A 25,257-nucleotide genomic window follows, 5' to 3' on the forward strand; every position below is an offset into this window, starting at 1 on the left:
CAAACATCCTTAACCCAGCTCCATCTCCTCTTATTGGTTGACTTCATGCTTTGACCATGTACAGAAACTGAGAATGTAGAGAGAAGGCTGGAGCTTACCCAGCATGCAATGAATGAGGTGCTTAACATAACGCTTAAGGGGACAATACTTGGAAAGGAGCAGCCCGTAGCACATGGTGGTCCAAACACAGTGCAAACACTAATGATTAAGCCTTGTGTTGTGAAAGAGGGGCAACCTAAACTTTGTAATATCAGCATCTCTCCAGATATGACAGACAAATCACCAACTTTAAAAAAGAAAAGAGACACTGCGAGATAAGCAGCAAAAATGAAACTCTGTATCGAGAAAGTGCCCTAGTGATGGGAGGACAGGGCTTTTTCCAACTCCAGGATTCAATCTCCCGGACACTGCACCCTTTTTTAACTGGGACAGTTGCATAGCAGTAATGGAAGAGTATCTAAAATCAATACTTATATTTGCTATGAATAGTTTGGAATCAATAGAGTGTATTGCAGGTAACCTTTCTTAGCATATAATCAGTCTACGGAGTATGCGTGAGGAGAATAATGAGGCGTACTGCTCGGGCTGCGCTAAAAACAAACAAGTTACCTTCAATCCAGACACATCATTTAGCCAGCTCTACTGGACAAATCATACAACGTAAAAGACCTTAAGGGGGAACCTGAAATGGCCACAAATAAGATGCTAAGCTGATTACTAGGGGCTACAGCTTGACGAGGAGGAGCATCAAACTGACACTAGAAAATAACACTTATCACACTAGAGTTGCATTGAAGTTGTTGCCTGAAGATAAACCCTATGTCCCGATTTTAAAAGATGGTCTATCTATCTCACGTACACAACGGGAGACATATTCAGCATTAAAAAATAAGACCACTCACTGGCTTTTGATGAGATTGGGTAAAGGGACAACACAACATTTATCTAAGGAATTTTATTGGTAAGGAGTGTTCCATCGGAACTGGATAGTTGTCATTGTCCAAATCCAAATTTTGTAGGTTACATCTTTAACACCTCTAATCCCTATCCAACACTACCCCCCCAGAAGAAAGTTGTACCATTTGGGTTCTTCTATAGACCCACAGTTTCCACTAAATCATGTGCGACCATCATGAGGATAGAGCCACAGGTGGTCAATGAATCCTACTGTAGTGTGAAGACCTATAACCACTATAATCGCCTAAATACAATTAATGACCTAGAATGACTTAGTAAAGTACATACAGGAAAGAATAAACATGCAGCCAACAATGTGAATGCTGGGAAACAGTGTGATTACCAAAAATGGACTACTTCCATCTACTAGTTGTGAAAATAGTTCATAGCATGATCCACATGTTAAGGACTTGCTGTCCTTAGTGTCATGGAATGTAGCTGGGTAGTGAAGAAGCTGAATAACAGTGACTGGTTGATTCAGCTTAAAGGGTTTAACTTTATATGCCTGCAAGAAACATGGTCACAGGATACTTTCTTTGTGGTAGGGTTCAAAACGTAACTCTTCAGCAGTTCCAACTCCGTAAGAAAGGGCAAAGAGTGGCCTAGCTACTTTCGTCTCACTTTTGTTACCAAAGAAAATGATGTGTATTAATTTAGACACACCCTTTTACCAGCTTTTAAGCTTGGCTCTTTCTGCAAGGGCAGGGTATTGAGCGTAAACTTTTACAATAATTGTTTTAATAATCGCAGAGTCGGCGTGACAGATGCCTTTGACCTAGGGATTTGTTTCTGCTCCAGTACTAAAAAAGTATACATCATCTGGGCAGCGGATGTTATTGTTTATCTATGCCCACTCCGTATACAAGAGGTACCTAGTATAGTAGAAATAGGGTGGGGGAGGACACACTCATTTTTTGTATGGTCAGAATGGGGAGGCTATGAATACACTTGTGTATCGAAGCTGGATCACGTGTATCAAAGCTGATCCACACACTTAAGGGAGAGGGAGGGCCTGTCACCACAATTATTTTGGCTTCACATTGCCTAATAAAATTTAACTCAAGGTTATGGAGCTACCCCACACTACCCGTGTGACCACAATTTAGGTAGGGTATAATTAATGTAGCTCCTAATATAAGTAAGGTGTCAGCCACAGCAGGGATATTGAAGCTTCTGGACAAAACAGAACAAGAATTAAATGGGCAGGAATTTTTCGTGAGCAGTACCCCTGCGTGCGGTTGAGTGGCTTTGTTCAGTTCCACACAGCGTCTTAAACGCCAGAGTGATGTTGCCCTTACCTATACAGACGCCACCTCTCCTGCGAGCGTCAGTTACTTTTCACACCTTTCCACACCAGGAGTGCGGAGCCATGAAGTGTACTGACTTTGATATGTCCAAACTAGGGCCCTGAAAGGGATCATCCTTAAGCCTAGAAATTTGTCCACAGAGTGAGGAGAAATGGGGGGGTTGGTAAGAAACCTGCAACTAGATATTGCCCTTACCAGATAGTGTGTTAACAAGTGTAAGTGACTTGTTTATTTGGTAGAGACTATCTTGATGCAGATTCCTTACCTTAGAATATATACCCAAGTAATACCATACCCAGCAGCGACCAAACAGTCAAAATGGTTGTCCCTGAGGACCTGACTATCCAGGCAGTTGTGCTTGATAAATGTTGGCAGGGATGCTCACATTGCTGCCTGGTAGATGCCCAGGACTGGGACTCCACGTGCTAACAGTGGTCTCAGCTTCTCCTGTGGTGGAATGGGCCCTCACGCCCTCAGGAGGCTGCTTTTTAGCAAAAGTATAGCAGATCCTTACACAGAGAATGGCGTACACCATCTTGGTGGAGAAATGCCTGGCTGCTAAAATTACATTACAGACTTCAGGATGGAAGAGCGAAGGCTGTCAACTGCCACAGCTCAATCTCCAGGCAAGAAGGCAGAGAGTTGACAGGGTCAGATGGAGGATCCTCCCCTGCGGCTGCGACAGAAGATACTCTCGAAGGGGAAGCCTGATAGGAGGATCGATGCTCATGCTGATCAGCTCGGGATACCAGACTCTCCATGCTCAGTCCCCACAAGAATGATTTGGGTCCAGTTGTTCTTGATAACTCTGGACACAAGTGGTATGGGCGGAAAGTCGAAGAGGAGGCCTGAGCTCCACTCTAGATGAAGTGTCTCTGAAGTAAAGCCGCCTTGGAAACTCCAGCATGCAAAATTGTTGGCGCTTCGCGTTCTCTTCGGAGGCAAACCGATCTAACCAAAGCTCTCCCCACTTCTGAATGAGACCTTGTGCCCATACTTTGGGATGGAGACGCCACTCGTGAGCTGCTGGGCAATGGCAACTGAGTTCATCTACCCTAGCGTTCAGAGAAACTGCCAGGTGTTGAACCACCAGGGATATGCGATGCTGTTCCAGCCATCGAGGGATTCTTGACATAGGGTTCACGACCACACCCGCCCTGTTTGTTGCAGTACCACATGGCTTTGGTGTTGTCTGGGAACACCAGCACTAGCTGTCCCTTGATGGAAGAAAGGAAGGCTTTTAATGCCAGTCGAATCGCTTGGAGATCCAGTAAGAAGATGTGGAGCCTCGATTCCGCCAGAGACCAGAGTCCTCTGATCTACACCTCTCCCAGGTGGCCACCCCAACCCAGAAGTGATGCATCTGTCACTACTATGAGATCTGATTGGGGAAGAGGGAGGGGTCTGCCTCTGATCCAATTGTGGTTCGTTAACCAGCACTGCAGGACTTTTGCAGTTTCCTCCAAGATCGGGACTATGTCAGAGAGATTCCCCTGATGCTGTGCCCACTGTAACTTCAAGTCCCGCTGCAGAGCCTGCATAAGTCATCTGGCATGAGTTACAAGCAGGATACAGGAAGCCATTAGGCCCAGCAGCCCCATAATCATTCTCACTGAAACCCAGGAAAGAGGCTGAAACATCGGTATCATAACCCGAATATCCTGGACTCACTGATCGGGAGGAGAGGCCCGCAACTGCACTGTGTTCAGAACAGCTCCAACAAATTGGAGCGTCTGAGAGGGAGTCAGGTGTGACTTTGGCACGCTGATAGGGGTCTGCCATAAAATGAAGGTGGGAGACAACAGACTAGGCCGAACCTGCCTTCAAGCAGCCAGCTGTCAAGATAAGGGAAGACTGGCACCCCTGACCTCCGCAGATGAGCTGCGACCACCACCATCACCTTGATGAACACGTGAGGGACGCTGGTAAGCGTAAACCGCAGGTAACATCTGTGGACAGGCAGGATGGGAATAGGTGCCCAGCAAGTCTAATGCTACAATCCAGTCTCCTTGGTCTCGTGGGGACAAGAGATGAGCCAAAGTGAGAATCTTAAATTTCTCCTTTTTGAGGAAGAGATTGTCGGTTAGGAAGTCTAGGATAGGCCTAAAGACCCTTGCTCTTTTTGGGTATCAGAAAGTAGCAGGAATAACAACCCCTGCCTACTTCTGATATTGGAACCGTCTTTATGATTCCCTTGGCCAAGAGAGCCATGACTTCTTCACAAAGCAAGGTCAAATGATCCTCCGTCAGCCAATTGTGTGTTGGAGTAATAGGAGGAGGGTACGATGGACCGCCAGCAGTGGAGATGATGTTGGATTTCCCCACCCATCGGGCACCCATGGTTTTGCGGATGATGATTAGAAGGGCGTGGAAGCTGTGGGGGGAGGGAGGGTTGGTGGTTGTGGCTGACCACTAGCTACCTGACCCACAGGGTCAGAATGTGCCGGGTTGGTGCCAATGGTCAGTGCCGACGGCACCTGGAGTATCGGCGTCAGGACAGATCACATTGGCACGACTTACGTTAGTACAAGTACTGAGATCAGATCCGTGGGGGATCAAAGGATCTGAGGTCAAAACCATCGGTGAAGAACCTGATGGGGCCCCCACTCCTGCCCAATGGGGCCCAAATGCATGCCAGAGGGGCCAGCCTGCCAAAATACGTGGAGCATGGCCTGGATAAACTCTCTTACCTGGGCAGGGGTAGCTTTGGCTCCTGGGAACTGGGGGAGGAGCAAAGCCAAAACAGGCAAAGGCTCCTTGGAGCCATGCTGGGAACGCCGATGTTCCTTACTCGTCGCGTTGGCTGCCTCTTACACGAGTATACCGAGGACTTTGAAAGGACAAAGAGGACTTTGGGCTCCTGGAACGGTCCATCGACCTCCCTCTCAAATGGACTGCAACTTCTGAAGAGTCGCATATTACACGGTGTCACCTGCTGGGGCCCTAGCAGCTTCAGAGACTGCTCCCTCAAAGCTTTCAGCGCCATGGTCCGGCAATCCGAGCACAACTTGGAGTCGTGCTCGAGACACCACAAACAGACCTGATGGGGGTCTGTAATTGACATGCCGCAGTGACAAGCACCACACAGTTTAAACCGGTCTTTCTAGAAGACATCCTCGACACACAGCAAAAATATCTCGGCAAAACATCCCAAAAATTCTGTAAAAAACCACCAGAGGGATAGTTCTTACTGGATCTGCACTAACGGGTGCAGAACGAAAAGAAATTATGCAGTGCACCCAGGTGGCACCTATATAGGTGACTGCGACATCACTACGGCGCGCACGACGCTGACAATGCTATGCAGAACCGAATGACGCCCATGTAGCCTGGGGGAACAAGTGGTACCACCTCCCCCGAGAATTACTTTCCTGGGAATAGATAACAACTTTAAGGGAATACAAGGAGATTGAACCTTATTGGGTTTTGGAACAGTGCTTGCTAAAAGAGACATTGCGAAACACTGTAGTTCTATGCCATCCCCCCACCCACTGTCTAGTGAGTCGGAGAACTACATTTGACTGGCGTGCTAAACTTAAAGAGACAAAAGATACCGATTCAGAGGACACCTACAGAAACATAAAGAGGTGTGGGCAAATTGGTGGAACTATTATGGTTTATAAAGAGCATTGGGCTAAAAGTACAAAGCCTTTTAACATTGGGCCGCTTGCGACCGGTAAAATGCGCTTTGGCATATAACAACTCTATTTTGCAAGTCAGTAACCTATAACTGACTCGCAAAACAGGGTTTGCTAGTCGCAATTAGGAAGGGGCGTGTTAAGGGCATCCCTTCCTAGTAGCGAGCCACACTGTTATGTAGAATGTTTTCCAACTGGGAATGCAGGCGCAAAACATTCGCAGATTACGACAAACTTCAAATTGGTAGTAAGCCATTCGCAAACGGGAAAGGGGCACCAATGTTTTTTTCAAAGCAGGCAGTGGCCCCACGGAACACTGCCCACTCTAAAAAACTAAACAAAAAAACAAAAAAACTTTGTATTTTTATTTTTAGTTTTGAAATGCATGCTATTTTGCTTTAAGGAACGGTTTGAAGAACTCTGCATTAAGGAGATGTGCAATAGTTGTACAAGTAAAAGCAAATTTCTTACACCTCTTACACGTGGCCCTGGTGTATGGAGATATGCACAGAGTTCGCAATTACGAAAAGTGGAGAATGCCTTTATAAGAAGATTACTTGCTGTTCGCCAAAGTACTACTTCCTCTATATGCCATAACAAATTAGGACTGTTTTACTTGGAAGATTTGGTATGACTATGCCCTTTTCAGTTGTGGCGAGCAATATGGTCCAAACCAGAAACAAGTTTTAGTAGAGCTCTCTTTCTGGACTGCCTTTTACTTGATCATGCTTTTAAAATACCCTGGCTGAAGTGTATTAAAACATGTACTTGGCTGACACTGTTAAGAACTATACAAGATACTAGACTTTTCAAAATATGATTTAAAACGTTGACTAGACAGCTGTGCTCATACTTTAGTTTTAGTAAGTGAAGATGTTTAACCATTTCTATATGTTATTCACCGCTTGTTGCCTTCCCTAGCATGAGAGAATGGCACAGACCAAGTTCACATTGTCCTTGCGACGGACAGACATTACAAAGCATTATGTGCTTTCTTTTTCTGCGAGCTTTATGATGTTCCTAGGGCACACTTTTTAAAACTTTTATTACGAATTTTAATCAATGTAAACCAGCTCTTATTGTTCTTAAATTCCTAGATTTAATATAATGTTGTGTTTGTCTCATGAATTTTGCTTTTGTAGCAATGAGAATTAAAAAAAAACAGTAATTTAAAGAACAACTCTAATTACAGAGAGTTACTTATATATGACCGTGGGGGACTGACAAAATTTTCAAATTTGTATTTTTGGATTGTATTCACTTTATGGCTTAAATACAAACCGAATATAAGGCTATCAAAGACCAGGTAGAGCACTCTGCTGCCTTCTGTGCTATATCATACACACATACATACACACACACATACATACATACATACATAAATGGGCAGCAGGATAGTTGCTCAGGTGGTACTGTCGATACTCTGCCTGCAAAACCGGAGTTGAAATTCTAAACAGAAAAACATTTCTTTCTTTTCTGTTTCGGTCCAGATAAAAAACTGTAATGTCAGCTGGCTGTGGCAAGTGCAGCAGCAGCCGGTCCCTGGAGTTACTGATCGCTCGGCAGCAAACAGGCACGTGGCAGTCTGATGATGCAGTGTGACAAGATACATTACCTAGAGGGAAGTTCTCCATGCAGCAGGAAAGATTATCCAACACCTGTCTGTGCACGGAATGTTCTGCAATGTGTAATTCTTCTCGAAGGTAGCTCGTGAAGCTGTAACAAGCTTCTGTGCTAAAGTGCTGATGGAAGCTGTCCAAAGAGCTGCAGCAGAAAACAGAAATACAGGGAAAAGTTAAAACACAAATGACATAGAAGGAAATGTTAGAATTTGACAGGTGGCGCTATCAACTTCTGGCAAACGAAACCACAAATTGGCCTCGAAAACACATATGGTCATCCACCTAATTGCTTTGAAAAGAAAGATGCAATATTTGATACGTACTATGTATTACAGAATATATATTTTGCAGCAATACATGATAATTCTGCACATTTCACATTCACAAACTAACTCTGGGTATTTCTTATTACCCACCTGTCCAACGGGAAATGGAACAGGCATTGGCAATATAAATAGTTTGGTTTGTGAATGCACTTGCAAGCCAGACCTAAAAATACATGTACGTTAATGACTGCCTTCTCCTCCTAGTGCTGCTGCCAGGGGAAAAACTCCATAAACTATCCAGTTACTTAAGACACTTTAATAACATTACTAAGACATATGTCTGCCCTGAAAGATCTACCTCAGGCAGCCCGATAAATAAAACAAAATAATCACAGCAGTGAGGAGGCCACACAATTTGTTTGTGGAAGCACACAACTTCTGTCCAATCAAAACATGTCCTCCTAGCTCCTAACGTGGGAGGAGCCAAAACCCCTCTCCTGGTGGTTCTCACATAATTGTCTGGCAAGAGCTGCACTATCAAGCCAGACAATAAGAAGGTCCAATTAGTGGGTGAGAAACCCTTTAGAAAGCCTGCTCAGTTGGACTAATTAAACAAAGTGTGTCAACTAGGGGACCTATAGCTGCACCACGTGAAGTAATCACTGGGTTCTAAGAAATTGTTGCCCATCTCTAGAGACCAGCTACCAAATGGTCAGACACTAAAGACATTTGAACATAGTAGAGAGGCAACAAAAACCAGAGAAAGTTGTTCAGAAAGCAAAAACAAGACAAGTAGGTCCTCTCTGTTTGTCTTGTATTCATATTCTTCATCAGTATATGCAAACAAGCACAGTCAACAAGCTTCACCTCATCACAGGCTTCCTCAGGGCAGAATTGTTTAAGGAAAGCATATGGAAGCAATTAGGACAACAGCGTCGGAAAATACGACCAAGCATCCAAGGTAACCTTAGATGAAATGGTTTTGTTTGAGTCGAGGCATGAGTATTCGCTGGCCTATGATAGGGTCAGAGTCAAATGTGAGGAGTCAAGGGTTCGGTCACACAAGCTGTGTTCGGCAAAGGGACCACATCCGGCAATTAAGTACTGCATAAGTACTGCATGTCAAACACTTAATCCGTGGACGTGGTCCCTTTGGTGAACACTGCTTCGACGGATGAACCCGTGAAACTGCCTTGGAGTATACTGTTGCAAAATGGCTGAGAGCGCATAATGGGAACCTTTCTTTTTGTTTTTATTAGTAGAGTTCACATAAATACATCACATATCAGTAGTGGATGTAAAAAAAAGTGCACTTCAATACACTGTTTAAATAAATAAATACAACAGCCAGGCCACTAGTTCTCCCCCTCCCAACACGTCCGATAAAAAATTCCTGGTGACAAACATGCTCGAAACACCCCATATCGTAGCCCTACTCATGGCTTCCGGACTTGAATGGGAACATTTCTATTAGGAAATTGAAATAATTCCAACATATTTATCTATACCTGGATAACACCTTCTTCAATGGGTTCTTTGAGTCAACTGAAAAATACATTGTTGTTAAAACCTCCAGACAATTTTGAATCATGGCAGGGCAGATGGAGGATTTGTGCTGCTCCTCCAGGAAAGGTGCAACCTATAGTAAAAAAGCAGAAAAGGGCTATAGTTACATTTATTTGCAAGTAAATTTAAAAAGCAAACAAGGCATTCTGGTAGACTGCATTCCATTTCATATTGCATTCTGAATACGTGCACAAATACAGTACGGCACTGAACAAGGGGAAAACCTGGATTTACAGACACTTTATACTAAAAAAGAAGTATATTTGACTAAGTGCCGAAAACAAGCTTTTAGTGGTAGTTAAGGTTGCAGAGGGTGCTGACTATAACAAATGAACAAGATGAAGTATCGAAATTCCAGAAACCACATTTATTAAATGGTAACACATATATATATATATATATATATATATATATATATCCACCGTATTTCTGCTTGTCCACCTGCTCATGCTTGGGGGTGATCAGGGCTGATTGCCCTATTTGCAAATATGTTTTTAAATAAAATTCAGAAGCTGTAGTGCCATACTTTAACATCAAGTTCAAACAAAGGAAAGGGTGACACTTAGTATAAACATATATTAAATTAGTGCTTTAAATGGCCGGTAGTGCCGGCACTTTTTTATTTTGAGAGGGAGAGTACCTGCACTTCTTAAGAAAAACTTAATAGTTTTAATTGTAGAGTACCGGCACTTCTCAGAAACAAGCAGGTACCCCGGTAGGGAGTACCCGCACTTCTATTTTTCCATTTCAAGCACTGCACCTAATATAGTATTCTCTCAAGCATTCTTTCTGTCTTTTAAATCTTGGGATAAGCCCATACACTTCGTTAAAAAGAAGATCATGTCTTTCCAAATGAGACTCTTCCCACCCGGCAGTCTGCTTCTCTTATCCCAACAACACTGATCCATACATTATTACAACCACAAATACCACAGTGAACTCTTGGTGACACACACCAGCATGGAGATGACTGTATATTGAAAAAATAAATTTAGAACAAGGATATCTGTAGATAACTACAATTGTCTCAGATCAGACCTTTCTTCTTATTTGTTTCAAAGCAAATCACCAACTGCGCACAATCTGAGCCGCCAAATACTTTTTAGACCCGACACAGGTTAGTCAGCTAGGGCATAAGAAAGGGGAAAAAAACAAACAGACGCAAACGTCCAGCATAAATATGTCCTGGCTGGCTTTCATTTACCAGAAAAAGGAGGAGAAAACCAGTGCTGAGTGTTCTCGAGCGTTTTCAAACATCCTAACTGGTGATTTTGTGTTTCTTGAGATTAATTTTATACAACTATTTGAAACCCCGTCCAAGGTCACAAACTCAGTTTGAATACTTGTTTTCGTTATCAAGTACAACAATGGCAGTGTGAAGGGCCTCGCTCTCATAGCAGAACATTAAGGAGAGTGAAACAAGTTGCAAACTCTACCAGGGACCCTGGGACCAAATCAAGAATCACAAGTGGGAGTCACAAGACTCCTCTGTCACAGGGATTCTACCAAGTAGTAGCTCGCCAGTATCAGTGCATTATGGTTAACCACATCCCAGCAAAACTAGGCCCTAAAAAGAGATGAAGCAGTCTAATGGGACACACAGTTTGGGAAAACTCAATTTAATGAAATCCTCTCTTTCCATGGTCTCAAGCGCAAAGCACGGACAAACATTCACCAAACACAGAATGAATGACCACAGATTGGACATTGGGAGAGAGACTAAGAATACAGGCCCCCAGGTTGCTGTTCGAAGTTTCCCATCACACATCTTTCTTTTGTCTCTGAAGTCCCCACATAGTTTTCCTTTTAGGCTTACTTGAGCCCCCCGCGAACAAATCAAGTGCCCCTAAGGAGACCCTCATTGTGCAATGGGACGAGGGAGACCCTAAAAACGTGTTACTGCACCAAAGACTCAAGGAGGTATTCACAGCCCCAAAGTATTAAGAGGGAATCCCAGCTTAATGTTTTTGCCTAAATTATGGCTGTTGACTGTAATTCTACAGTGCTGAAGTGCAGCAGCTTCATATACTAGCAACCTGTGTAAATAAGGTCCAGGGACCCCTGGTAACACAGACCCCTTTGAATGTAACGTTTAAAACACATGGAAAAGTTTGCCAACCTTCAGTGATGGTAAACACACAATGTTAGCAAGTGAAGAGCTGTACACAATCATTTATTGTGCAACCATTGGAAGGGGTTTGCTCAGCTATCTCTGTGCAAACAGTGGGTGCAAGACACAGAAACAACAAGGGAAAACAATGCCCCACTTCTCCAGGGCCCCTCTAACTCTGAAGAAAAGATCTTCCAGTACTGCTGCCACCCGGTGTAATCAGTCGTGTGTCATGTAGGCATCAGCATTTGTAATGTTTGCTTGGAGCAAAGTTAGCCTGCCCAATCCACCGAAACCCTGGTTCATCAGGTCTAAGAGCTGCACAGAGACCTGCAGTGCTTCCTGAATGTGGGGCAGAGTTTGTCATTTTCTTTAAAGCTAGGACTAAGCCTGATGTCCTCTTGCAACTCTCCAGGACTACCCCTTTGCTGACAGTGTCTGTGTGTAAGCCATGGATCGGACCTTGGCCCAGCAAACCAAGATGCCCTCTTTATCCTCCAGCAGATACTAGAGTAGGGCTACCCCAGATCCACCCACAAGAGGTAGTGAACTCGGTGGTGATTGGAAAGGACACATTCTCCATTCACTCCCAAGTTAAGCTGTTTGACCCTTGTGCCTCCCCCACCTTTCCCATTTGCAGTAGCTACAAGCCTCCATCTGGAATGGAATTTACCACCCTCAGTGATCTGGGAATTGGAAGAAGGGTACATAAGCCACACTTTAAGGTTTCTTATCATGGTCTGGTTGTTCAGGAATCCCACCCATGGCCCTCTATCTTTCTAACTGTGACATGAACCCAATATACAAAATAAGCCAATGTAATAAAGTGATCAAAACAGAATGCCTTAACCCATAGTACAAAGGCAGCAGGAGCCTCCCCTTCCTCACATGCAGGGAAGTCTGCGCTCTCTGACCTGGACTCAGTCCTACAACAGACTCCAAACCCAGAGGTGCACCACAAGTCCACTGATCTAACACCTTGTTGAATTAGGTTAACTTCAAAGGGCAAAAGTACCAATTCAACCACCCCCTTTGGGTGGATTACTGAACACTAGTAACGGGGAAACCAAAACAATCTCCAAAGGGCCCACACTGACACTAATTATCAGATTGGAAACATCTTACAAGGAAGACTATCTATGGTAGAAGTTTGAGGCACCTTAAATGATCTGCTCTCGGATACACTGAACATCATCCCAACTAACAACTGGGAGAGCCATAAAGCTCTTTTAGGGAATACTGACATTGTAGTCATCGACCTAAGACTATAGGGAGCTGATCAAACACAGTTTTCGGAAAGACAGAAAAGTTATGCAGACATCACAACTCAAATAACTGAATTAAAAGAAATAGTTAGATTTTCCAAATACAGGGTAAAACATATCGATGGCTGTTCAATGTGAGATAATATTGGGACTTCTGGAAAAGGTAGAAGGTCCGAGGATTGGGCGATAGATGGAGAACCTGCTATTTAAAACTGTTGCTCTAGCAGGTTGTCACACTTTTAATTTCTTTTTTGCCCATAGGGTCTCAACAGCCCCTCTGAGACAAGGGACTTTTCCTAGAACAGTGGTGACCCACCTACTAAGTTACAGGGGCCGCATACTCGGGGACGTCAGCAAGAGAGAGGATCCTCTTTAGTCAAGTACAGTAAAGTGTTAATTTTTACTGACAACACCATGGATGTGCAGCAAAAAATAAACTCCTTCCTGAAGGTGAAACAACAACCAAGCACACAAGTTGCATTTTTCAGTCAAACTAAAAGGTGATAGAAAGGGGAAGGAATATGTTACTTACCCTGTACACTTCTGTTCATGGCATGTAGTGCTGTAGATTCACACTATGTGCATACTCTTTCCATATAGTGTTGGGTCCGGAGTGGTACAAGTTGTTTTTCTTCAAAGAAGTGTTTTGAGTCATAAGATTGAGTGACTCCTCCTCTCAGTGATATTGCACATGGGCATCAACTCCTTTGTTAGATTGTTTTCCCTCAGGCGGGTGAGAAAGGAGGAGAAGGAATGTGTAGGAAAGGAAATGTCCATGCAAAGTGTAAATATACATGTGCACATATATACCAGTATTATATGACTGAAACAGCCACAGGCGTCCAGGGAGGAGGGATGGCACACGTGAATCTACAGCACTACATGCCATGAACAGATACTTAAAGGGTAAGTAACATAATCCACTTGATGGCATGTGTGGCTGTAGATACACATGTTGTGTATAGACTGTAAAGCAGTAGCTCCATAGAAGCAGTGGCTAACCCATAGGAATTGTAGTTGACTGAAAAAGTGTACGTAACACTGCCTGACCTACACTGGCTTGTTGGTATGCTAAAACATCCACACAGTAGTGTTTTGTGAAGGTGTGTGGTGTAGACCATGTAGCTGCCTTACAAATGTCAGGTATGGGAATTTTACTATGAGAGGCCATAGTAACTACCTTTTTTCGAGTAGAACGGGCTCTGGGAGAAACCGGTAAAGGTATTTTGGCCTTAATGTTGTAAGTTTGTATATATTTGACTATCCATCTGACTATGCCTGAATTGGATATTGGGTTGCCTTTATGAGGTGGGGAAAGAGAAAGCTACAAAGAGTTGTTTGTTCTTCATAAAGTTTTTAGTTCTATCTATATAGAACATAAGTGCTCTTTTGACACCTAATGTGTAAAGGGTTCTTTCCGCAATAGAGTCTGGTTGTGGGAAGAAAACTGAAAGCTCAATAGACTGATTAAGGTGAAATTGAGAAATCACCTTAACTAGAGATAGTCTGAGATATGTTTGAACTACTTCGTCCTTATGAATTTGGAAGAAATGTTCTTCCAAGGATAGTGTCTGAAGCTCACTAACATGTCTGAGTGAAGTGATGGCTACTAGGAAAGCCACCTTCCATGAAAGAAATCAAAGTGCACATGAGTGAAGTGGCTCTAAGGGGGCATCCGTGAGTCTAGTGAGTGCAATGTTAAGGTTCCACGAGGGGACTGGGGGCACCCTAGGTAAAATGACACGTTTTAGTCCTTCCAAGAAAGCCTTGATGACTGGAATTCTGAATAAAAAAAATATGTTGTCTGTTTTGGAGATATGCAGCTATAGCTGCGAGATATAAGCAAATCGAAGTGAAGGTGAGATATGCTTTCTGCAAGTGAAGCTTTCACAGGATCAAAGCGTTTAGGTTGGCCGTAGCGAACAAAATGTTTCCATTTTGCAGCATAACAGGCTCTAATGGTGGGTCTACGTGCTTCCTTGAGAATGTTCATACACTCTGCAGGCAAGCCTAGGTAGCCAACCTCTATGACCTCAGGAGCCATATTACAAGGTGAGAAGGTCCGGCCTGTTGGGGAGATTCTGGAGTGGGACTCCTGAAAGATTCAGGAGTGTGGTCAACCAAGGCTGGAATGCTCAAATGGGAGCCACAAGGATCATGGTGAGAGAGATGTTTGCCCAAGCTTCAGAACCAGAAATTGAATAATAAGAGGGAGAGGTGGAAAAGCATAAGCAAATATCCCTCACCAATTCATCCATAGAGCATTGCCCTTGGATAGTAGGTGTGGATAACTGAAGGCGAAGTTTGGGCATTTTGCACTTTCTGCTGTCACGAAAAGGTCTATGTGAGGATTCCCTCACTTATGGAAGAATGACTGGTGGACACTTGTGGTTGGAGTTCCCACTTGTGGACTGGTTGCTGCATTCTGCTGAGCAGACCTGGAAAGATATTGTCTGTTCCCAGAAGATACTCTGTCAACAGGTGAATGTTGTGGTGAAGAGCCAAGTTCCATATGGTCTGAGACAGGTGTGATAGATGTGAAGACCGTGCCCCCTGTTCTTGCAAGAAATACATGGCTGTCATGTTGCCCGTATGGACTAGGACAATCCTGTGAAAAAGGTGTTCAGTGCTAGGAATACTGCCTGAAGCTCTAGGTAGTTGATGTGCAGAGACTGGTGTTTAGCATCCCACAGACCTTGAACTTTCATGTCTTGGAGGTGAGCACCCCAACCCATCCGTGATGCGTCTGTGGTCAATGTGATGTGAGGAACAGAGTCTAGAAAAGCCTGCTCTTTCAAGAGGTTTTTGGTGTTCCATCATTGCAGATAACGGCGAGTTTGCAGTCTAACAACACTAGATCTTCCAGGTGACCCTGTGACTGAGACCATTGATGAGACAAACACTGCTGTAGGGAACGCATATGTAGTCAGGCATGAAGGACTATGGCAATGTAAGAAGCCATCATTCCCAAGAGACACATGCAATTCTTTATTGTAGAGTATTGGTTTTCATGAAAGTGAGGTAGAAGTGTTTGAAAACTCTGAATGCAAGCTGGATTGGGGTGCGCAATCCCTAACAGTGTGTTCAAAATTGCTTCCAAGTAAGGTTGAACTTGTAGTGGTAGGAAAAGGGATCTGGGAATGTTGAGAGTGAACCCCAGTTTTGTGAAGGATTGTAAAGGGGGGGGTTCTAGGGACCAGGTTGGAGAGGTCAATGATATCAAGTGAGTCAATGAAATGTTGTAGTATGCTTTTATTAGAGGTTTTAGTTTTTTTTTGTCTACATATACTGATTCAGTCTCTTGAAGGTTTTCTGTTCTCTCTTTTGTTCTAGGTCTTACACTTTTTCCTCTTCTTTTCCTTTTCTTCACTTTTCCGTTCTCTTTCTTTTGGTTAAGTGAGGTCTTTTCCTTAGCTTCTTCTCTGTTCTAGGCTTGTCTCTCCGTGATTCAGAACACCGTTGTGGGCCCAGGAAGCAAGAATAGAAACCAAGGGACAAGGTAAGTGGTCTTCCTTTCTTTTCTGTTAATGAAAGGTTAGGAAGTGTGGGGGTGGGGAAGAAACACCCAGCGAGTGTATATAGAGATCCCGGTGTATCAAGGACCAATGTGTAGGTATACTTTTCTTGTGGAATCAGGAAAACAGATAACCGTTCTCTAGGTGTGCCACCGCTTCGTCAGGTCTCAAGGGGGTTGGGGGGGTTGTGAAAACCCAGTGGAGGTTAGTGGACAGAAGGGAAAAAGCAAATGGAGAAGACAAAAAAAGAGATATTGTTCACCCTCTACTTCTTCCCCCTTTATTTCTCCCCACCCCCTCCCTCACCACCAGTACCCTGTAGGGTTAGAGAAGCAGGCACGTACCTGCGTAAGCCACGTCCCTCCAGGGATGTGGCGGGTTCTGTGGTTTTGCCTCCTGAACTTCGGTGGAGTTTCCTCTCGAGGTAGCGTCTCAGACTCCCTTCCGTCATCTCCTTGCGTCTGCGGTGTTTCTGTGTGTGCGTTTTTGTTGTCGTCTTCGCGTCACTCCTCCACTCCCGGCTCGGTCGCATCTTCCGAGTTCGACCTTTTTTTAAAGATGTCCGGGCTATATACAAGCGCTTCCGCCTCCTGGCCCTCGATGGTGCCCCTGGGTATTGTGTTACCGATCCCAGTGTATCGTCGCAGAAAAGAACGGTCCGGACTCTGTTACAGAGACCCACTATCATCTAAGTGTGTTGTTAACATTGGTGCAGTGTACTGGTGAGGGAAAATGTGGATGTTCTGTCTCTACAGGTGTGCTGTGGCTACGGATAAACATTTTGTGAACACCCTGGGGGCAGTAGTCACCCCGAAGGGAAGGACATTGAACTGATAATGTTTGCCTGCAATGATGAATCTTAAGTATTTTTGGTGTGCAGAGTGAATTGGCATGTGAAAGAAAGCATCCTTTAGATCTAGAGCTGTCATTACATCGCCTTGAAGTAGAAGTAGAATGACATCCTGAAGAGTGCCCATGTGGAAGTGTTCTGATAGGATGCATTTGTTTAGAGGTCAGAGATCCAGTATTGATCTAAGGGACCCGGTCCTTTTAGGGAATCAGGAAGTACAGGGAGTATAGTATACTCCTGTACCTTGGTGTTGTGGGGGAAAGGGCTCTATGGCCCCTTTGAGAAGAAGGGCTTGTACCTCTTGCTTGATAAGAACAATAACCTGTGGGAGCAAGGGGAATGTTGAGAGGTGTAATAATGTGCTCCATTCAACAGCCATGTTGGATAATGACAAGTACACATTGGTCCATGGTGATGGTTTCCCAAATGATGTGAAAGAGTTGGGAGTCTTCCCCCAACAGGTTTTGGATGGTTGGGGGAAGGTGTAGGTAGACACTGTTTGGCTGTATAAGAGGATCTGCATGTGGCGGTACTCTTTCATCTCCATTTGTTATTGGACCATCTGTAGGAGCCTCCGAAGTAGCCTCTACTATAAAAGGACTGGAACTGTCTGCTCTGTGACGTGGAAGCCTCTGTCACAGAGGATTTATATGTACCTCTGTACACAGGGCGATGAAAGAAACCCCTCTGTGTGGGAGTTTGGAGGGCCACCATAACCTTGGTGGTGTCCTTCTTCATGTTATCAAGTGTTGTATCCATTTGCAGTCCAAACAGGTACTCCTTGTCAAAGGCATGTTTACAACTGCCTGTTGGACCTCTGGCTTGAAGCCGGAACACCAAAGGCAAGCATGCCGCCTCAAAAGGATACTAGTGTTCACCCCTTGGGCTGCTGTGTCTGCTGCATTGAGGGTACATTGGATAGAGTTATTTGTAATAATTTATCCCTACGAGACAATTTGCTGTCCTCATCTAGGGTGTAATGTATAAGGTCTAAGGTATTGTAGGAATTCCTCCCACTCATCCCAATGTGCCCAATCATATTGGGCCAATAGGGCTTTAGAATTGGCAGCGTGCCAATGATTTGCAGCTTGCGCCACCGCCCTCTTTCCTGCAGCATCAATTCTTTTACTTTCCTTTTCTAGGGGAGGAGAGTTCCCGGTAGCTTGACTGTGAGCATGTTTGCAGGCAGTGGTGGCCACTATAGAATTGTGTGATACCTGTACCCTGTTATAAAGTGGGTCAGAAGGGGCTGTCTTACATTTTTAATCCACCCATGGTGTGATCACTCTGGAGCGCAGGTTCCTTAACTATGTCCTCCGCATATCTCAGCATATCAGAAAGCATGGGAAGACACTATCAATCAATCAAAAATTTTTATAGAGTGCGCTACTCACCCATGAGGGTCTCAAGGCGCTGGGGGGGAATCAAAAAAAGGGGGGGGGGGCAGGGAGGGTCACTGTTCGAACAGCCATGTCTTGAGGTCCTTTCTGAAGAGCAGGAGGTCTTTGGTTTTGCAAAGGTTGGTGGGGAGGGAGTTCCAGGTTTTCGGGGTGCAGTAGGAGAAGGACCTGCCTCCTGTGGTGGTGCATTGGATGAGGGGGACTGTGGCTAGGGTGAGGTCGGCTGATCGGAGGTTGCGTGTGGAAGTTCACTCTTTCGTTGAGGTAGGTTGGGCCGGTGTTGTGGAGGGATTTGTGAGCGTGGATGAGGATCTTGAATGTGATTCTCTTGTCTATGGGGAGCCAGTGAAGGGATTTGAGGTATGGTGAGATTCGTTTGTGGCGGGGGAGGCCAAGGACGAGGCGTGCGGCTGTGTTCTGGATTCTCTGGAGTTTGCGTTTGAGTGTGGTGCCGGCGTAGAGGGCGTTACCGTAGTCTAGTCTGCTGCTGATGAGTGCATGGGTGACTGTCTTCCTGGTCTCTGGGGGAATCCATTTGAAGGATTTTTTTCAGAGTGCGGAGTGTGTGGAAGCAGGAGGAGGTTAGGGCATTGATTTGCTGTGCCATGGAGAGGGAGGGGTCTAGGATGATGCAGAGGTTGCGTGCGTGGTTTGCGGTGGTGGGTGCGGGGCCTAGGGCGGTGGGCCACCAGGAGTCGTCCCATGTGGTTTTGTGACACTGTGTGTCCCTATGCATGGAGGAGAGTGTATCAAACAAGAAGTCCTGTTTGACTGCGTCTTTGTGCAGCTCTATGTGGTGGAATGCAGCCACCCTAGAAACCACCTGCTGATAGGAGGTAGTGTCTTCTAGAGGGGAGGGGCAGGCAGGTTAGAGATTCAGGTCATTTGGTGCAATGGGCTCAGGGTCATAAGCATCCCATGGATCTGTATCATCAGGAGGCCCCCTAAATCCCCAGTATAAGACTGTGGAGACCCCTGAAGTGTGTCATCCCCTTGTATAGGTGACTGAGGTGGAGAGTGGGGAGGGAAAATGGTGGAGGTGAAGAAGGTGGAGGAGGAATAGGTGGAGGTGTTGGAGAAGGCCGGCAAACTGGGCTAGTAGCCTTTTCTTTTGTCCTCCTCTTTAGAGGGACAGGAACATCCAGAGCTTCCTCCAATGTCAACTTGCTCTTTGGAAGCACAGGAGAGGAAGGTGCAGCCATGATGCAGATGCGGCCTGTGTCTTCTTGAATTTGACATTTGCGCTGTCTAGTGTCAAGAATTGGCTAGACTGGAGAAGGACTGTTGGAAGACTGGCCTGATTACCTAGATTCTGAAGTTTTCGGTTCCGAAGGCTTCAGAGTATAAGATTTGTGCTTCGAGATCTAGATCGGTGCTGAGGTCGAAGCTGCAGGCAGCCAGATCGGTCCCATGGTTCAGTTCAACACTATAACGCTCTCTCGGTCTGCGAGGTTGAAGCCGAGGTTGTGGCTTTAGTCTTTCCATCCATTTCTGTGCAGAGCAGGAAGGCACGGCGGCCAAATATGGCCAGATGGCAGTGGTGGACCAGCAACCTCTAGAAGAGGCTGTAGGGCCTTTTTAGAGGGTTTCTGTGGGAGAGCAGGGGCCACAGTACTTGCGGGCTAGGCAGAGGAAAGTTCTTGGCTCTCAATGTAGAACTCCACATCTGACTCAGAGCTGTCTTGGATGGAAAAAGCTTCCTCCTCCTGCACTGTTGGTTCTTTCTGACCGAACTCTTCGCCGAAGAGGTCCTGGGTGTCATCCTGTGTCTTCTGAGCCATTTCCAGTAGACGGTCTTTTAGTCTTGAAGGGTCTCTTTAGAATGAAATGATGTACAGGCGTCACAATCGGCCTCATGGTGGTCTGGAGAGAGGTAAAGGTTGAATATGAGGTGTTGATTGGTGTTCAGGAAGTTAGCCTGGCACAGAGGACAGAAGCAGAAAGTAGTTTGTTCCATTAGGGGACCATACCTGTCGATACCGGAACCACATGAAAGGTAGGCCCGAGATGGGATATAACGCCCCAAAGGGTGGGCAGTCGAAGTCTGAACCAACAAAAGCATAGAGAGCGCTCAAATAGAAAATGACAATCAAATACAATATCATCAGAACAGAAAGAGGGATTGAAAACCAAATGGAGTCGAGAAGACGGCTCGGAGGTACACACATCTGAACCCAATGGCTGAGAGAAAACAGTTCAACAACGGAGTCAATGCCGATGCACAATATCATTGAGAGGAGGAGTCACTCGATCCTGTGACTCAAAACACTTCTTCAAAGAAAAACAACTTGCACAACTCCGGAGTCAACACAAGATGGCAGGGGTATGCAGAACATGTGTATCTACAGCCACACATGCCATTAAACAGGATAATTTAATTTCTTCATAAATGCAAAATCGGATTGGAACTGGACCAAGCAACAGGCAGCAATGAATAACTAAGAAGGAGAAATTGAACAACAGCAGAAGGCAAGGAGGAGAAACACATGCCTCTCATGGAACATATGAAGGCCCCCAGTCAAACAAAAACTCACAGATAGAGCGGTAGCGATTGCAGCAGTTAGTGCACAAAGCAATAACAATTCAGTAAGAGAACAAGATACAGGCTCTGTGATTTAAAGGGTCCAAAATGGATTCTGACAGTTCACAGGACACTAAAAGATTGGAATCTAGGATTACTCCAATGGCTTAAGAGGAAATTATCTATTAAATATGGAACTAAAATATAGACAAGTCCAAAGTTGGACTCCCGTTTGCCTAAGCTACATATGGATTCAGACATTGTTATGGGTAGATTGACCACTACTGAAGTGGGATGGAAAACAAATGCCACACCCTCTCAACATTACTTTTGACCCACCCCTTGTGGAAAGAAACCTAAGGTTAAGTTTTGGGAAGCCTATATTTATGACTGGCCTAGTGGGGTTTATGGTGTGAGAAGTCCAGTGAGAGTCAATTGCTGGATTTGGGGCACTTTGAAATTCTATGGTGGTGGACTTGAAACTTGCATGTCAAAGCCTGAAATAAAACTAAGTTGATATTACATATGGAAGTGACCCTGCATGTCTCTGGGAAGGTAATACATAAACATGAGGTGGAACGAACTCATTTTAAACAAATGGTAAATGTTTAGTGTGGAATGAGACGAAGATAAGTGGCACAAAGTATACCAATATCTTTGCAGATGTTGTGCTCACATTGCATTTCTGCGAGAAGCACACTTGTATGAAGCAGACACAGCTAAACTGAATACAAAGTCAGTAATTTTATACACTTATTCCTCATTTGCAAGAGAGTCCCTGTCTGGCTGATATATGGTAACACTAACCCAAGCAGACCAAGAGGACTTGTAAGCTATAATTATTATTATAATGCAAGGCAGGATGGACTCCGACGATAATTGTGCTTACGGACCTTATATTCCCAAACTCTGTTTCTGGAGATTTTTTCTGCACAATTGGTGAGCACCCAGATAATATGTGGGGAAGATTACAATTGTGTTTTAAGCACAGACCTAGACTGATTATACCCTTCCTTCAAGAGGACACAAAGTGGTTTTTAAACCTTGGGCTGTTAAGAGTCCTGCTAGAAATATGGATTGTTAGGAATAAAGGATTATTGTTGACAAAATCTACCTAAAACTCTAAGGCCGTTGTCAGACAACAGTAGTCTGCGGTCAACAACATGTTTTGTAACTCAGGCGCTAAGTAGGTTCCTTTATTTATCCAACTTTCTTCATCCATTCTTAGCTGGTTTCAGTCCAGCTCCCAGTACAGATGCAGTGATGCTTTCTGTCCTTAATGATCTACAATGGGTTTAATTCCAGACATGTGTCAACACTAACTCTCCTAGATATTTCATCCGACTTTGATATTGTCGACCATGCTATACTGCTGAATAGACTGAAGGTGTCTGGTCTATGAGGTCAGGCTCTAAGATAGATAGTCTCCTTTCTAGATAGCCACATACATGAAGTACAACGTGGCCCATTTTCTTCCTCTAAGACCCATATTATCTATAGGCCCCCAAGACCTCAGCATTACCTCCTTTGCTGTTTAATGTTTATATCTGCCCATTGATTTTAGCCCTGGCTAGTCGTGGTTGTACATTTTACAACTTTGCTGATGACTCTCAGCTCATCTTCCGGCTTGAAGGCACTGCCCTATGCCTGCAAGAATTTCAATTTACCCTGAAGTTCATTTGAAACTGCATGGGCACTAACTCCCTCAAGCTAAACATCGATAAGACCGAGCTAGTTATTCTCAATTACAAGACAGATCTCCGGGCCATCACCTAATGGCCCTCTGAGCTCGGTGCCCTTCCTGTTCCAGCGGCCTCTGCCACAAACCTAGATGTTGTGGTAGACAATCAACTGTCCATGATCCACCAGATCAAGAAAGTCATGGCAAAGTACTTTGGCCTGTTGAAATCTTTCAGGAGTGTCCCTCCTTTTCTGTCATCTGGGGCTTTGAAAACGTTTATTGCAGTGGTAATTGTGTCCAGCTTGGACTATGTAAACTCCCTGTATCTGGGTCTCCCTGCAACTTCTTTACACAATATACAAATCATTCAAAATACAGGAGCAAGGATAACCTGTAAATTGTATAGACATGCACATATCTCTCTTGCCCTAATAAAGCTTTGCTAGCTCTTTTTCAAACTGCTTTTTTAAAATGTACAAATCCATTCATGACCAGGCTCCAGACTTTGTAGCAGGCAGAATTAAGAGGTATATTCCTCCTTGACCTCTCAGATCCTCTCTCGCCAACCAATGGAGAATCCCATGGTTAAAGCGACAGAAAGCAGCAGGCAGGAGCTTCTCTGTCCAAGCCCCCATCTTACGGAACTCTCGCTCTTCCTCGATAAGGTTGAATTCTAACTTCCTAAGGCTCTGGAAGCTTTTGAAGGCTTGGCTGTTTAAGAAAGCTTTCGATTAGCCCGAGCCCTCTCTTCTTTCCCTCCTGGTTATCACAGTACCAAGAAACCCTTGGGTGTATGAGCGATCTATAAGTTTTCTTAACATAACAGTTAATACTGAGGATAAACTAGATGTTGGAGAGAACCCAGTATTTATTATTAGGGCCATAAATAAATTGGTGGTAAACCTTGGAAGACCCTGTCCTGTTAAAGTGCCACCCCGACAGACCTATAATAAGAGGCAGCATCTTTTTGGATTTCAAGGAATTTTAGAGTTAAAACAACATCAGAAGAAAAGCAAAACACTCAAGTAACTTTTGCTTAAAGGAGAAATAATATCAAAACAAAAAGTGGGCATCATTGCACCTTGAAATATTGTGGGCAAAAAAAAAGGGGATGCTGTATTAGAACATATCTTCCAAAACATGTACAAGATGGGTATTCTTGAGGTGCTAGGTTGTACCTTAGAGAATAAGAGACGGTATTTAAGACCTTACTATAGTTGGTCAACTCTCTAGTTTAACTGATACAAACACAAATATATACAATGGCTTTATGACCACTATGCTTCATGAGTAGAATATGTTTTTAAACATACCATATCACCTGTACTCAAGTCCACTGTAAACAGTGATACAAAATACTGTCACTTAAGCTATTATACTGTAATATATAAAATGTTGTGCTCTGTCCATATGACATATACTTCTAGTTTTGAATATAAAGTCCAGAAAATATGCTTAAAAAGAGAGAGAGTATTTAAGAAACAAAAAAACTAAAGAAACTCAGAGCTTTTTACTGTGTCCAGTTATTCAGGCGTCCGAACACAGCACATCAAAAGTACAGCAGTGTCTGCTGGGGAGATGTAGGTTATGGGGAAAGCCCAAAAGAGGTGCAGGATGGAAGACACCTTCTATGCTCTAGGTGTAACACAAAATGATGGGTCAGGTCACTTTAATGTGTTCTATGGCTAACCATTGTTTGTGCTGTTGGGAGTATCTGCAAGCCAAAGGCTGTAATAGAAATGTGCAACGGTCATATAGGGCCTTCTAGAGTATCAGTGGAGCAACCATGGGTCCAGGAAAGTACAATTGAGCCTCTTCTCTCAGGAAAGCAGAATGGCCATTTCATGGATATGCTTCTATCAAGAGGGAATGCCTATGTGTAAGTCTCCTACCTCTGAGAAAAGGAAGCTGAACTTTCCGACAACAACAAGAAACGTGGTGCACCTCTGGGAGCCCTGGGGCAGTGTTCTGTGAGCCAGAGTGGAAACTAGGAAACAACTGCCTAGCAGTGGGGGATCTATTCTTGTGGATGGCTGGAAAAGGTATACAATACTATTCTTGACGATCCATACCGGCAGCAGGGGATGAACTAACGAGCATATAACATTAGAGAAGATTTAATGCTGGTGAGGCAGTTTTATGATGTTAATATACAAAACTGGATATAAAACATTCCAATAATCAGAAGCCAGTGGTAATGTGGCAGGATCCTGGACAATAAGTTTCTAACTAATAGTTAGCTTACCAGTTTAATGCAGTGAATCTGCTCAACTCCATCTGCCAGCTCCAGACTTCGCAGCAACAAAGAAGCCAGATTTTTCCCTTCTGCATCTGCAAACACTATGAATTTTTGGATCAAAGGACAGGTTTAGAATATCATCAAAAAATAACCATCATAAAGCATTGTGCCTTTCAAACTACTCGAACACACAAAATATGTGGGTCTTCCTTTCACATTTTAGAACTATTTTTTGAGGGTTGTACTATGTTACAATATGTGCACATACAGCAGTGGGCTGGAAGGGACAAGGGGTTCAAAGAACCCAATAGGAATAACGT

At 44.3% G+C, this 25,257-nt stretch overlaps 1 protein-coding gene across 4 annotated transcripts in view; it reads right to left on the reverse strand.

Annotated features, from left to right (window-relative positions):
- Nucleotides 1-25,257, reverse strand: part of THADA (THADA armadillo repeat containing) — a 1,551,972-nt gene that overhangs the window by 1,443,500 nt on the left and 83,215 nt on the right. For all 4 annotated transcript variants that reach the window (XM_069233992.1, XM_069233989.1, XM_069233988.1 and 1 more), the window contains exons 4-6: nt 24,944-25,038; nt 9,299-9,429; nt 7,518-7,666 (exon numbers count right to left, since the gene is read on the reverse strand). In XM_069233992.1, coding sequence (XP_069090093.1) covers nt 7,518-7,666; nt 9,299-9,429; nt 24,944-25,038 — 375 coding nt within the window. The remainder of the gene's footprint in view (nt 1-7,517; nt 7,667-9,298; nt 9,430-24,943; nt 25,039-25,257) is intronic.

This window comes from Pleurodeles waltl, chromosome 5 (genome assembly GCF_031143425.1).
Source record: "Pleurodeles waltl isolate 20211129_DDA chromosome 5, aPleWal1.hap1.20221129, whole genome shotgun sequence".
Taxonomy (NCBI): Eukaryota; Metazoa; Chordata; class Amphibia; order Caudata; family Salamandridae; genus Pleurodeles; species Pleurodeles waltl.